General features: G+C 40.1%; 1 protein-coding gene across 1 annotated transcript in view; it reads right to left on the bottom strand.

Moving 5' to 3' along the window:
• Positions 1 to 15767, bottom strand: part of LOC125893322 (zinc finger protein 236-like) — a 73277-nt gene extending 57510 nt beyond the window's left edge. Inside the window, exons 1-6 of the mRNA XM_049583913.1 lie at positions 15649 to 15767; positions 12423 to 12562; positions 8493 to 8657; positions 8198 to 8376; positions 6085 to 6215; positions 4811 to 4983 (exon numbers count right to left, since the gene is read on the bottom strand). Of these exons, the coding sequence (XP_049439870.1) occupies positions 4811 to 4983; positions 6085 to 6215; positions 8198 to 8376; positions 8493 to 8657; positions 12423 to 12562; positions 15649 to 15700 (840 nt within the window). The 5' untranslated portion in view covers positions 15701 to 15767. The remainder of the gene's footprint in view (positions 1 to 4810; positions 4984 to 6084; positions 6216 to 8197; positions 8377 to 8492; positions 8658 to 12422; positions 12563 to 15648) is intronic.
• Between the last annotated feature and the right edge of the window lie 316 nt (positions 15768 to 16083).

The raw sequence follows: 16083 nt of genomic DNA, 5'->3' as shown, positions 1-16083 counted from the left end.
CTGTACATTCATTTTCTTCCACTGATTCATGCCATTTATTATGCCATTTATGGGCAGACAGTGGGACTGTCTCAACATGCCTACACGCTACATGACCAAACACTTCAGTGGATTTTCCATAATGATTTTACTCCGCTGGGTCCACGGTATGCATCTGCTCATGAAATGTATTGCGAATAACGTTGCCCAACCATTATTTATTCATAAAGTCAGTCAATCATAAGGACAAACTCTATCTGGAACGGGAGAGCTGAAGGACACTTGTGAAAATTAGATGCATTATTCAAATGGTCCTGCTGTTTGGCTTTCCAGAAGTAATTCAATCAACTGGCCCCATCATGGGCTTTTAGCATGGAATACACAATGATGGCTGCAAGTGAGAGACAAAAAAAAATCCACGTTTCAGTTAGTTCTAATCCACTTTTCTTAAAAAAGACTAAGAGAAAGTGGAAGAAAGGACATTTGACTACACTGGGAGCTTCTCCCACCACTTCACCTGTTTGCTCGCTTTGGTAACAAACACTTGAAAAGGACATCAATACACAGGAGAACTCATTGTCTGTCAACATGGACATTTGGGAACCTAGGGGGGACTTAGATGTGCACAATTCTTACAACCTCTCAACCACAGTTTGGCACTAAGAGGACGTGACGTCAGTGATAGAGCATCATTAGAGGCCAAAGTCCAGGCTAAATGAGGATGGATAAATCAGAGAGGCTCTTTAAGATTGGCTGCAGTGAAGTCTCTACAAAGGAGAAGAAGCAAATGAGGGACAAAAAACTGCAATTTCACCTCATTGCCTTTCCAGCAGACAAACAATGTTATGACAAGGTGTCCTGTTGCAAGGACTATAACAAGCTGTGAGCCGGAGGGCAGGCAATTTAGTGTGTGAGTGAAGGGGATGTACAAAAAGAAACTGAAATATTCTGGACCAGAATTTTAAAAAGGATACGGAATTACCAAAACCTGGTAAACAGCATATTAGACATTTTTCTGTGTGATGCATTTACACTTAGAATGCAGAAACAGCTGCTCAAGTCCATAACTTAAAACCAGTCTTGGCTCTCTCAAAGCTATTTAGTTTTTAGTTTACTTTTCTCCTGCAACCAAAACACACATTTCAATATAAAAGCACTGGCTGATTTTACTGACCGTCTCATTCACTACTTGAGCTCAGCCATTCTACAGACAACTGAAACACTTTCAGATCAGTGTTTTCTACAACATTTTGTATCATTAAGTCAGTGATTTAGAAATATTATTATGCTGGTAGCAGCTAATGCAGCCCTAAGCTGTATGCCTCAAGCAGAGATTAGGAGCAGGTTACAGAGGTTGCAGAGCTCACCTATGTCTAACTTCACAACCCCACACTTTTCTTCTTTTCCAAACTTTTTAAACCAACTCAAGAGACAGAACTTGAGACAAATTTTCAGACTTCACACGGCTCCCTCTGGAGCCACGAAAGGCTTTGTACAACTTTTTTTCCCCAAATATGCAGTAGTACTCTCCAAGGACTGTTAGCAGACTTTGAATCGGTGGAGTTACCTTTTAAAATGACTTCAATGTTGTTTTTGCTTACTTCAAAAATGTTCCTAAATTAATCCAGTACAGTGGAAAACGCTGATAATGATCACGTCTGTCTGGGTCACATCGATCACGGTAAGTGGATAATTATTTTAACTGATTTCTTTTTCTTTATTTCACACGCAGATTCCTATCTTAGGCATGAATGAATTAAATGACTGCTCTGCTATTTACTGAATTTTATTGACTGTTTCATTATGGGGCAATTACGTGGCCAGGCATTAGGCTATCAATCCACATGCCGAGGGTGGCCTCAACCACAGGTGCTTTCCCCATGTGCATTCTTTTCTGCCTCCATCACTAGCAGTCCAATGGTGCTTTCACACCTGCCCTACTGGGTTCAGTTCAATCAAAGTCAAGTTCGTTTGCCCCCAAGTGCAGTTCCTTTGGGCAGGTGTGAACACAACAGTCCCACTTGGGTGCCTACCTTGTGTTCAAACTGTATCATTTGCCTAAAGTGAATAATGCGAGCAATATAGTACACCATGACCAGTGCTAAAACTCAACCTGTGTAGTTGTCCCTTCATTGTGACATTAGAGAGTGTCACATTTATCTTGCAAGTGTGCTCTTCTTCAACGTTTTGTTTACTTCCTGGATTATTCCCGCATAGAAATTCTGACCAATCAAAAGCAACCTTCTCACACACAAGGCATTTTATCTGGTCCGCTTGTAAATGCTGCCGTGAGAACATGAATCTAGGCAATTATGCAACTTTGTAACAAAGTTTTAATTAAGGGCCTGGTCCCTTTGAGTGACAGGTAGGTCCCAACTACTGACAAGTTGCTACCACGGCAACAATGTAGTGTAGGAAGTTAAACATGGCGTAACCAAAGATTCACAGAGTATAGGTGTAGCCACTATCACAATTTCAGTGTGTTTCCAGTTAATTAATATTGACTTTTACACATTTATCTCTTGAACAGTCTTATTTAACATTTGGTCATCCTAAAAGACAAGAGTCAGATGTTCAGTTTTTCGCTAGCAAAAATTAGCATTAGCATGATCACAGTTAACCCTATGGGCCCTAGGCCTTTTTGGGGTATTTTTACTGCCTTTACTTTTAAGCTCATATCACAGTCATTATAAAGACTGCATACACATGCTATATCTTGTTGTTGTTTTTTTTCAGGACAATCTGGGCTAACCAGATTTGCCATCATTCCATGTCCTTCTATGTGCCTGTATTTTATATTAATTTCAATCAATCAATCAATGATAAAAACAAATCTGTGTGACTAAATTCTTACAATTTTACATGTATCTCACCATAGCAAGTTGGAAGTTGACATATTCTGCCATATATGAAGAGGGGAGACTCTCTGGAATCTGGCAATATAAGAACCATGATGGTGGGACATTCTGTCACTTCACAGCTGTCCAAAACATGTGGTTTGTGCCAGGTGGACATGATTGCCAGTATTTTTTCATTGTTGCAAGAAATTCCATTGACTCATTCACAAGTCAAGAATGTGTTTTATCTGAAAGAAACATGCAATATTTACATCTAAGATCATAGAAAAATAATCAACCAAGTGCAACGATGTCCTCCAAGATAATATTTGTTTTTCAGTTTCAGTTATATCTTGGGGGGACATTTTGGGCATTGGTGGGGGGGCATGTGTCCCCCTCAATGTATATGGTGACTACTGCCCTGTCAGCATGCATAATTAGGCTGCAGTTGTCTGGGTGCGCAAAGGTAAAAGTGCACTTGTCTTGTCATACAAAGTTTGATGGAGTGTCAACTGGACAATATGGAAATATTTGCATCTTGAAAGCCGGACTACAAATGTGGATAGACAGGGAGAAACACACGCAAGCCTAAGACGTGGTAAGATACAATAATCCTAATAAGTGACTGATAACAAGGTCTGTATAATGGATTGTAAAGAAATTCGTCAGGTTTTTATGTTATAGACATTTGATCTGGATTTATAGCGTGATGGGATGACAGCACAATAATGTGTGTTGTATCACTGGAAAGCTCTAGTCCTACATCATTTTATTGTAACTTTATCATTTTTTTTCGCTGTGAAAACACTGGACTACCGACAAGTGCTTGGCCATCTTGGAAAGCTACAGTTCCGCTGTTTCACGTGATGCACGGACGCGGAGAAAATCCACAGAGAAGAACGGGTGTGAATTTGGACGCACTATGTGTCGTTCGGGCCCATAGGGTTAAGCATAGCTATAAATGAGCCAGCCTACCCAAGCTAGCAGCTACCATTAGGCTTATATCCACCCTCATGTCAAAATATGGTCACTTCTGGCTCCAAAAATCCAAGATGGTGATTGCCAAAATGCCTAACTTGAGGCTTCAAATGGGAGTCCATAGACTAATAGGTCTGTCTATGATTACAACAACGCAAGTATCATGGGAGTAAAGTGAAAATAAATAAACCACAAAAACAAACAAAAAAAAATAACAATAACTTTACTTGTTTTTACTGCACTTACTTTACTTGATCACAAAAAGCAAATGATTTAAACAGCATTTTAATAGGAATGATTCTGTCCAAAGCTTTATGATCTGTATGCAGTTCATTACTGTGACCATGATCACTATAAGCAGTTTCCACCGTATTGTATGAGTGACGTGATTTCCGTTGCTCCAACTCGTTAGGAGATTTGCACGGGTATTTCTTGAAATCCACAAAACAAACAAAACCACATTCATGACTAAATTAATTCATGTTCATTTAGAACAGTGTTTCACTTGTTTAATACAGACAATGCCCTGGCATGTGGTAAAAGCTAAAAGAATTAAATGGATTGACACAGAGCATCATCTCTGTTGTTATGACACTGAAAACAAATCTGGAGGAGTTATTTCTAATTGTTGCTAAATTCCAAGAGGATTTAGGGAGGATTTGGGTAGTGATGGATGTGTCAAACCCGTCTTTCCATTTAAAAGGGTGATGATTATTTATGGCGTGCATTTGGAGATCTTAAGATCAGTTTGATTCTTCTTTTTCGAGCCTACACACTGGTGGCAATCCTATTGTTTTATTTGAATTAAAACATGCAAATAACTTGAATGGAAAAATAACTATTTAAAGGGAAACTCCAAATTTTTTACACTGTAACTATTGTTTTCTACCCTCTTATATTGCTGTAATACACAACTACCTAATCCCAGATGGTATCACATCCCTCAGAGATATTTCCTATACAGTACCTGACTGTTTGAATATTTCACTCTCAAACCTGTAGCACTGTGCTCTTACCTCAGAATGAACTCTCTGAACATGGGAGTGCAGGTTCCCTTTCTGGGAGAAGGAAGCAGGGCAGAACATGCAGAGGTGAGGTTTCTCCCCCGTGTGTCTCACCATGTGAGTCTGCAGCACCACCTTCTGGTTAAAAGCCTTGCCGCAATGTGAGCACTTGTAGGGCCTCTCACCTGAATGGAAGGGCAAGGTCAGGTCAAACACAGGTCAAATAGGATGCTGGAAACACTTATGGTAATCTGACACGACTGCAATACCTAGAATCAAAGTGAATCACTTCAAAATAAAAGTTAAAAAGTCAAAATTAGGGGTAAATACTGGGGGCTTCTTCGTGTTATCCTCATTACTCCTCTCTGATGTTAAATTCACATTACTTTAAGCAGCTATTGAGGCTGGTTACAGCATTTTATTATTATATATTTGGATCAGTGAATTATTGTGACTCTTTTCAAAGACAAGAATTTAATTTGTATTTTTTTCCAAAAGCAATGTTGTTTCTTTATTAATTCAATAAAATTTAACAACAAACTAATTTAGCAAGATACTGTAAATCTTGCTCTTTACACAAATCAAATCTATATCATCATGTTTGACTTTATTTTACAGGGATTTAACACATTTAGACAAAAGAAAGACACATGATGCCCCGGACTTATTTTACAGCAATCCATCCTAAAATATAAACCACACAAAAATAACGTTTTGTGCCAGTATGACGATGTAATATTGTTACCATAGCTCCCCCATCTCTGGTATTAGTGTGAATAAAACTCACTCAAATACAATCTTGTACCCTTTTTTTTTTTTTACTGTTCTGTGCGTCAGAGAGGTGAGACATAGTGTGTGTGTGTGTGTGTGTGTGTGTGTGTGCGTGTGTGCGTGTGTTCTCCCAAAATGACTCCTAACCTCATCAGCTTAAGGGCTGTTTGAGATTCAAAGCACAGAGGAATTAACTCCATCCACCATTAGTCATCCAGCCAGCCAGGCAACCAAACAAATTAACATGTGGATGATGTTTAAACAACATGTGGGTGGAAGCTACCGGCAACATTACCTAAACACAGTTGCCTGAACCAGGGAGTATTTGTTATATTAATATTGAAATTTAACCCACACAACATCTCTGCATGACAGATGAGTGATGAACCGAGCTGAGGTGTAAACAAGCCCCCCAGAAATGGAGGGTAAACAGCTCCTCTGAGCAAGAATCATTAAATGGACATTAGATCTCCGTAAACTAAACATATCATGTCATTTCCGTGCTTTTCACCCACCTGTGTGTATTCGTATGTGCCTAACAAGCTGGCTGGGCTTCTTGAAAGCCTTCCCACAGTGATGGCAGTTGTTTGTGAACCCACTGCGGTCAATGTTTTTCTTGTAGTTTCTGGAACTAGAGCTGAGCGGCCTGCGGAAGGAGTAAACACAAAAAATGTCAAGTTGGTTTTACATAGGTCAAAACTCTAGCAAATTTTGTAGTATACAGAACAACTCTATTGCAAGACAAACACGGATCAGCTTGTGGCCTTCATTAGGCAGAGTCATTATGAAGCACATGACAAACATTTAAATCAGTGGTTCTCAACCAGGGGTCCAGGAACCCCAAGGGATCCTTGAGGGAATTCCAGGGGGTCCCAAGAAATGGTAATTCACCATAGAAGTGAGCCAAATGTAATTGCCAAAGTGAAAGTCATAAGCATAGGTAGGTGTAGATTTTGCCCACCCCCCCACTTTAATTTTGATGACCTGCTAGTATGCAGTCCATGACAATGCCTGTGGTAAAGTAGGCCGTGGCAGTATGCACCCTCCAAAAGCAATGGTTGCAATCATAAAACGGAAAGACTATAAGGTATTATGACAGTTAAAGCAGGAAGTACCATGACATTTCCACCATAAATTGATGCAGAAAAGGGACTAGCTGTTACATTAAGAATCACCAGAATGCAGGAAATGAAGGTCCTGATGTTCAAAATTTTCTTGGGAGGGACCCCGAGACCCTCCAGTAAATATCTGCACCTTCAAATGTTGAGAAAAAAAAAACCTACATCCTTGTCAAAAAGAGTGACTATTCTGATCACAGGTTTCACTTCCTCCATAACGACCTCCTCAACCGTAGTTAATAACTAAATCTGGTTCTAATCATATCTAACAACTCAAATATTCTCAGACCGAGGTCCCTGAAGTGAGATCATTTCAAATTGGAGTCCTTGACCTAATTTCTACCAATTTAAAGGTCCTTGACACAAAAAAGGTTGAGAAACACTGATTTAAATAAAGTAGGAAAGTAGGCAGAAAGCAGAAATAAAGTCGGTTTAACATACAACAAGCTCACAGAGGATCATCAAAATTACCATAATACAGATTTTATCATTCAGTGTTTTGTTGCATTTGAACCTCGTAGGATTCCATTTTTTTTTATGTTTGTGCAATATGCAAAAACAAATTATTCTCATGACTGGGTGCACTCTACGTACAAATCTTTTTTGTGTCTCGTAGCATCCCCCCCACCCCCACCCCCCCCACCCCCCCATGAAACAGCCCTAGTTTGCAACTGCAACAACAGAAAGAATTTCACTCGGAGAAAGACACCCAGTCGTGTCAATTGTTTGGATGCTGTCTGTCCTTCTTGCATGTCTGCAATACTAACAGCTATTTTTGTTTTGTTGCTTCGGATCAAACCACATCTATAATTTCCACACAAGCATTTTTGAGTTGATAAAGCCATAAATGCTGATCGTTTTTTGGATCGTCCCACGCTTTTACTGTTGTTGTTGTTGTTGTTGTTGTTGTTGTTGTTGCTGCTGCAGCAAGGCTCTTTTTTGACCTTGGTTCTAATGTTTTGCCTTCCACTGAAAGTAGTCTACAGAGGGTTTGCACACAGCCCTGAAGACTGCTGCCCTTGTATAGGCCGTGTAACAGCCTGTTATGTGCATTGAATACTATGAGAATGAAACTCCAGCTCTCTGTTAAATGCCATGGCATGTCGTCATTAAACCTTTTATTGATGGAGGTTTATTCCTGACCACAGCTTGAGACTTGTCACCACTAAAATAACCAGAAATGTAATCCACAGAAAGTACTGTTGTCTCTTGATTGTCTAACTGTGGTTTCAGATGGCCCTCCATTTCCGTGACGTACTGAACACTGCCTTCTTGTCGCCTCATTTGGCATAAAAATTGGAAAATAAAATGAGATGTAAAACACTGAATGTGGGCAGCTAGAACCCCTGAATATCATTATCACAGTGGTTAGACTGTAAATTGTCTAGAACATGATCCTCATAGTTCTGTCTGATAGCTGTTGGACTCATTTTACACTTTTTAACTTCAAGCTGTTTTTCCGCCTGACTCAGTCAAATGAAATAAATTAGCATCTGCAGCCTGGCCCGACCTCATCTTGATGTGACACTTCATGTGCTCCTTCAAGTGTGCAGATGTCTTGAACTCCTTGTCACAGGTCTTGCAGGTGTAGACCTTGATGCCCGACAACTCCTTGCGGTGCTCCTCCAAGTGCAGAGACAGCTGGCTCTGAAGAACAAACTCGTCTCCGCACTCTGCACAGATGAGATTCTGCGGGGTGGGCGACAGAGGTGGTTGAGAAAACAAACAGAGAGATAAAGTTCTTCCTCACAGATAGTAAATGCAAATCAATAATGGTGTCATGTTTGACTGGTCAAAAGACTAACCTCCTCCTTCTCGTGCAGCATGATGTGAGATTTGAGGCTGGCGATGCGGGAGAACTTTTTATTGCAAACGGGGCAGGTGAAGTCACAGGTCGTGTGCGTGGACTTGTGGAGTGTGAGGTTAAACTCCACGTTAAATGTCTGTGGGCACTGGTCACATCGATGAGGCTGCAAGACAGAGAGAGAGGAGAAGTTAGAGAAAGTAGTGAATAGTGTAAGTGTAAAAGATCTCAGACATTTCCCTCTGCAGTAATGTTCTCAGTGCTGTTCATTCTCACTCTTGGTGAAGACAGATAAGGAAATAAGGAGTCCCTGTAGCACCTCAATCAATATGCTACCTTAACTGACTTTACCATCTACATCTGCTGTGGACCTGGGAAGCTTTCTCCCCATATTCTCCTCCTGTGCTACTCAAGTGTACCATAGAATCATGGGCACATCTGCAAAGCAACATGTGTGTTAAAACATGATATTTAAACTCATCATCTTATAGGTAATCGTTCATGTGCAGGTAGAGGGAGAAACAGAAAGAGACAGAAAAAGAGAAATACCACAGCAATATACAAGTACAGAACCCCACTAGACAACATTAAAAAACATTTCCCATGGGTTAGAATGGCCCCAATATTAAATTCCATTTCTATTAGAGGGGCTTACTGACTTAATTTCAGGGTACTTTCTGATTGCGGTGAAGGCCAGGAGCAACACTGACAACGGTGAGTCTTACTCAGAGCGGCAGACCCTAAGGCTGCTGCTCTTCAGCCTGGAGAGAGCACCTATGTAAAACGAACATGGTGGCCTTGAAAATGAAATGGCCCACAACAGCAGGTGCAGCTGCAAATGAAGTGAGGTCGGGTTTTATTATTGACATTTCAAGCTAGAGGAGACTGTCAAGAGAGGAGACCGAAAGACAGACATTTTCTTTGCTTTAACATTACTTGTTAATAGAATGAAGTGAAGAACCTGACCCCTTAAAGGAGGATGCCACCAGAATTATGAATGTTGATATGATTTTTCCATGGCCTTGGAAGGTTTAAGCACTGTTTGTGAAAATTAGCTACTGTCTCTCAAAGCCAGAGACCAGAGAAGTAAGTCTCAAACTTGTGATATCATCAAGTATAAAGTCTGAAGCTGCTCCATGGACAGACCCAGGATTTTACAGACCCCCAAAAAGTTTGTTTTTATACCCAAATGAGCTTTATTCTACTGTATTGTTCTTAGTTCTGAAACAGAAAATGTACCCATATACTTAGAACATCCCCCTGGGTGCTCTTAGCCTCAACTAGAACACTGGTTCCCAGCCTGGGGGTCCTGACCCCCAACAGGTGTCACCAATGTTTTACAGGGGCTTGCAAGGCCTTTTTGATTTTAAAGGTGTAAGAAAACTTTCTAAAAATATAAACAGTAAGCCTTTGCCTCAGCATTTCATTCAGTTCTGTGAATAAAACTAAATGATTATTTTTAACCTTTGCTTATTATTCAAGACAACAACTTCAAATAAATCTTATTGGATAAGCGTACAAAGACCTAATCACAAGTTATATTCACAAAGCCTTCATTGTTTGCTAAACAGCCTCATTCTGCATTAGAAAGAGAGAGTTGACAGAATAATGGCCATGTGTCAGGGAGAAGAAAACATTCAATTTCACAAAAAAGAAGCCTATTAAGCATGAATCAGCACTAATAACTTTAAAAATACATAATACAGACAAAGTATTTGAAAAAAAAAAGTTTTCCAAAATATCAGGAAAACTCATCTCTGATGCAGTTTTCCCAAAAAAATAATCTGCTCAAAATGCAATACAGAATTATTTGTGTTTTCGCATATTTTTTGGACTATCTTAGACCCAAGGAATAACATGTATGAATTATGAAAATGGCATAGTTCCCCTTTCACATATCTGTCATTAAGTGTGTAATGTGTCCATGTGTTTGCAAGAGGAAGTAAAAGAGACAGGGAGACAGTACACGAGTGCAGATGGATCTGACAATGGATCTGTACAATTCCTAAAACAAAAAACACTGGTTGCCCTTTGGAGGATAAAGTACTCACACAAATTAATCCTGCCGTACTCAGCCCAAGAGTGGCCACTAAAGAGTTGAAACACATCACTATATGTCCTTGATGGGCAGCAAGGTACTTCACACAGTATCTTAACACAAGATTATTTTTACATATTACAAAGCATGATTAGCAGAACCCTCTGACTCATCTGGTGGCTCAGTAGATGCTAAATTGAAGATTAATGTTTTTGAGTGTGCAATATGTATTTTAGGATTTTCCTATGTAGGGCAGTCAAATATGGGAGGAGGGAATGGAAATTCAAACAAATAACCACTGAAACCACTTTTCTATTACTGTCCAGGAAGCACTGCAGCAGAGGAAGCTGCAGCTGTGATTCAACATCTACAGAAGGGGGAGGGCTAATATTTGCTATGCTATTTAAAACTTTTATTGGGCACCATAGAGGAAGAAAGACTCCAGCCAAGGAGGTGGGGTTGGATTAAGCAACCTTGGTTCTTTTTAGCAAATTTTTATAGTTCTGCTATAACTGTGCTGCACCCCCACCACAATAAAAGACCAATAATGCTTTGCAACAAAGCAAATGCTTTTCCCCTGAGATAGCTCACAGCTGATCCACTCAAGTACATTATCACTGAAGCAACCATTCACAAGGTATCTTCCATATTGATCTCCTTTCATCTGGGAGTCAGACTGTGCCATTGCAGATCAACAATAGTTTCCACTGTTTCAAAGTTCAGGAGCAGAGAACATGCTGTGCTTTTCCGCTCCATTGCTCTCCAAATATAGCACAAGACATGTCTGAAACAGACAACCATCAAGTCTTATTTAGCAGCGCTTTATTTAATCAACTCAGCTGAGGCTATGCTCATTTACATCTTCAGTATTAGCAAACACCCTGCTAACTGAAAACATGTGGTGATGCAGAATGCTGTGGCTCTAATGTAATGTCGTATAAGGACAAGTAATTAACCCCAGATGTGTTCTGTATGACGAAAATACAAGAGGATGCCCATGCTGGTGGTAAGAGCACATTCCAGAAGCTGTGGAAGCAGGTGGCACTAAATATTGTGATCGGAAGTTGAGACCTGCGCTGAATCTGTCCAATATAATCAACAATTGCATCTGTGGCAGCTTTAAACTTCCACATTGTGAAAAATCATCTGAGCTGAAAAATCCAGGACACCTCCAGCTTTTGACGGTAAGCCACTAGCTTGGCCCAAATCCGACCTGTAGCTGGTGCATTGTTATCTACTACAGCAGGTCAGTTCACCTCATCATCTGCACCAAACTCAGCTGGAGATGTCAGGTGGAGAGTTTACTCTATTTCCACAAACTGCTGAGTTTTTGTTGTGCTTTGTGAGGGTAGTCCACAATGGTTAACTACCTCAGATGAAGCTTACTGCTCCTGTAAGGGCCTGAATGCACTCATCTCATACCTCCATCACAGCTGCACTGTGACAACTGCTCTGGTATGTCCTGTGATGCCTGGCTCAGCATTATATCACAGCATCTCCCTGAACTTCTGGTTGTCTGACATATCGAATATGAGCCTTATTGAGGAAAACTGAAGGTCAAAAAACTGAATTCCAGAATATTCCTGCATTGGGGCTGTAAACAGCACCGGGAATGCCGTTATGCAATTACTTGATAAAATATTTAGTTTGACAAATCATGTCTGAAATTTTATTACTATCAGAACTATAAAATAAACTACTCGACTAGCTATGAAGAGGCCAACAATAATAAGAAAGAAATGTGTGGGATTGTGACAAGAATACAAATACATATGATTATGATACAGAGCAAGCATCCTCTTACGACATAGTCTGGACAACTAAGGGATAAAAAAAATATGATGTGAAAACTAGTTATGGTTATGACTGTCTACACTTATGTGCTGTGTTTACCTTATCGTTGATCTCATGTTCGCGGAGATGCTTCTGCAGCTGGCTCTCAGTTGTAAAGATCTGGGAGCATATTGTGCACTTCTTGTCCTTGAGCTCTCCATCACTGAAACTGTCCCCCTTATTGTCACTGGGATCTGCATCTGATCAAGCACAAGAGAGAACACTTCAGTACCTAAGTTTGGTCCAAGAGGTTTTCTGATGAAAAGGACAGCTGAGGTGCATGGTACGGTGTATTTGCTACTTCCATTTCAGTGGCTTTATATTATGATAGATACTGATGTGATAACATACTAAGGACACATGCACTCACTGTGACTGGGCATCTACGTATGTGAACTAAACTCAGTGTATCTCAAAGTGGGGTACTTAGGCAGTTTCAAAATGAAGTGGAATAGGCTAGTTTTACTACGAAGTAATATTCCCAAACAATGCTGAATTGTGTTATTATGTTGTTTGGTTATTAGCCCCCCCCCCCATTAGTTGTTGCCTTGGAAACAACTACCTGGGATCCACATAATGTATTAGTAAACTTGTACAGTGCAAAAGTGGACAGAATCTGTTCAGTATTGATCAGTTACTGAAGGCTAGCAATCACAAATGGATTACTGAACAGGCCACTGGGTACAGGCCCAGGGGCCCAAAGTGTCAGGGCCCTTCACTGCAAAATGCCACTCAAATTAACGTGTACTGACCAGGAATATATTCAAAACAGAAAAGGGGTAAATGAACCACAAGCAGACATAAAATGTCCTCGGAGACACACAACCAAAAAAGAGAGGCACGGTGACTACAAATAGACACAAAACATCAACACCAACAAAAGAGAAAAAAACACCACAAAATCTGTGTTTCTTGCATCAGTGTCTGAAGCCCCTTTTACACTGCCAGATTTTTTTATAATGTTGGGCCGTTTTGCCGGGAAGCTGCGAGCGTTTAGACACACAGAGCCGGATTGGCAAGTTGATCCGAGGTGCCCAATTTTCCGCCTCTACATATTGGCGGAACCCTTTTAGTTTAAACAGACCGAGGCGGCCTTCCGCAACGGGAGGGGCTGTTGAAGACTTGTGGGAGGAGCTGTTGATGCGACCCACTGGCGGAAACAGTTGATAGCAGGAATTAGCGAGCAGCTAGTAGCAAGAGGGAAACGCAAACCTGACAGACAGTGTAAAGATGAGCAACTGGGGAGACAATGAATAGCGCGCCCTCCTTGTATTCGCAAATGAAGAGGCCATTAACCGTCAGATGACGGAAATGGTGAAGAACGGGCCGACTTATGAGAGAATCACAGAAGGACTGACTAGCCGCGGATTCCCTCCCACGTCACTGTTTACATCACATGCTGAGCTACACGTTGTGTTACTTGCTCACGCCCCCCATTGCCCCGAGAAAGGAGCATTCTGTATAAACAAAAGTAGGCAGGCAGCATTTTGCCACACTCCCCAATTTTGTTTTTATACTGCCAATGCTGAAAAAAAGACTGATTGGGCTTTCCTGCAAATTTGCACAATTCCTGTCTAAAAAGGGCTTGAGAGGTGGTGGGGCCTTTTGCATGTCTGTGCCCATGGGCTCATTGTCTAATAAACCACCCATGCTCTCAATGATTCAGATTCAGATTCAGAATACTTTATTAATGCCCGGGGGGAAATTGTTTTTGTTCCAATGCTCCGTGCAAAGTAGAAACAGAAATACAGCATGAATGGAAACAAGAGATAAAGATGGAGATAAAAATAAGATACTAAAATAGACAATGAGATAAATAAAATAAAATAAAATAAAATAAAATATTAAAGCAGACATTAAAATAAAATAAAATAAAATATTAAAGTAGACAATAAAATAAAATAAATAAAATAGTAGACAATCTGAAATATATACAATGAAATGGTTGTAGCGTTATAAATGAAATAAGAATGAGTAATTATATTGTGCGTTTTGTTTTATAAATAGCCAAATGAGTCCGATCATCAATGATCACAGCTAACTATGACAGCAATAGGTCTGAATTGAGCCTGCTGGTAATTTACAGATATTTAGTATTTTTAAGTTTCACTGTTAAAAACACAGTTCAAAATATAGTAATAGCCCTCAAATGTATGGATGGAAACTAATTTAAGATTACCACACCCACTATAATAGCAGACCTTACTGTATTTTACAATACATAAATCTATATTCAATAACAACACTTCGAAAAGTAAGGTCTGAGTACGTTACGGAGATTGCCTGATAATACAACATTTTTCATTCAACTTATTTGCCTCCCGAAAACACAAAAGCAATTAAACTTTATCATGTATTTTTACTCTCTTAGCTCGCGTTAACAGGTGCATTTGCAGACTTACGTAAAGAATGTTTGTGTGAAATAATGTCTGTGAACCTGCTGTGTGTTTGTGACATAGATATTCAACAGTTTGGTTGCACACGCCCATTTTGGCTGTCACAGTCGCAGACGCTGCTGGGACAGTATGTGACTGATGTATAGGAAATTAACAGCATGTGAATTTTAATGTAATGTTAATGTCAAGCGGTTTTGTTCCTCGTGTAAACCAGCTTACATCCATCTGCGATATCGTGTGTTTAACCTACCATTGAAGTTATCCAACTAACATGACAACATAACGAAGCTAAAAATTATACAGTAACGTTACTCCGATGATGCCACCAAAATGTCAGCACAATACCGTTACAACCACGACAAGTTCCTATTTCAACACTTGTTCAGTCGTGTCAATGCGTGAATGTGACAACCTGCTCTGTTCAACGTTTTCACAACTGATCCATCAGCAGCTACACAGCCTCGCTACAGTGCCTCACGGGATCAAAATAACAATGGCCAACATATCGGCGTTAGCCTAAAAGCTAACGGTAGCAAAGCAAGCTAGTTAGCAACAACAAGCTAACGTCGAAATATTAATAAACAAAGATTAATACTAAAAACCGCGCATTAACTGACACTACACGAGACCGCGGTTCTTTCCCTCGTGGACACCAATTTAGTCTGGAAGCCAATAAGAAGAGCCACCGAAACGTTATTAATATCATTCCGCCTCAATCACTCCTTCGCCGCACAAAGCAAAGCCCACCCGCAATACTATATCCGGGGACTATATACACTACATTGAAGTGTTATTATATAAGACACCGAGATGTTTGAGCAAGTAATAGCACGTTATTTGGATAGCCCATAATCTGTATTTTTTATTCGTTGCATTTTGGTACTTGTTACCTGTTTCGTCGCTGCTTTTAACTCTCAGTTTGCGAGGCCGGCCCCGCGGCATAGTTCCAGTACTCAGGGCGGGTGTGCTGTGAACGATTTGCTTTTCAAAATGGCGACTCGGTCATCTGTAGACAGCATCGTACCCATGAAGACACACAGCTGCATGGAGTAGGGAGACATCTACCGTTTGCTTCATTGTACATGCACCTTCAGGTAGACACAAAAACATCAATTTTATGTTTTACTAATAATGGAGTGAGCGTCTTAATAACTATGAATAAATAATAAATAAAATGTATTTTTAGAATATACACCTTAAGTGCCAGTTTAAGCCTGTCATTTTATAGGCTACTTTTAATTTATTGTAGGCTTAAATACCCTACACCTACCTTGAAAATATAAGAATTTAGAACGTGTGTGTATGTATATATATATATATATATA

Source organism: Epinephelus fuscoguttatus, linkage group LG8, assembly GCF_011397635.1.
Source record: "Epinephelus fuscoguttatus linkage group LG8, E.fuscoguttatus.final_Chr_v1".
Classification (NCBI taxonomy): domain Eukaryota; kingdom Metazoa; phylum Chordata; class Actinopteri; order Perciformes; family Serranidae; genus Epinephelus; species Epinephelus fuscoguttatus.
This window is presented reverse-complemented; position numbering and strand designations above follow the sequence as displayed.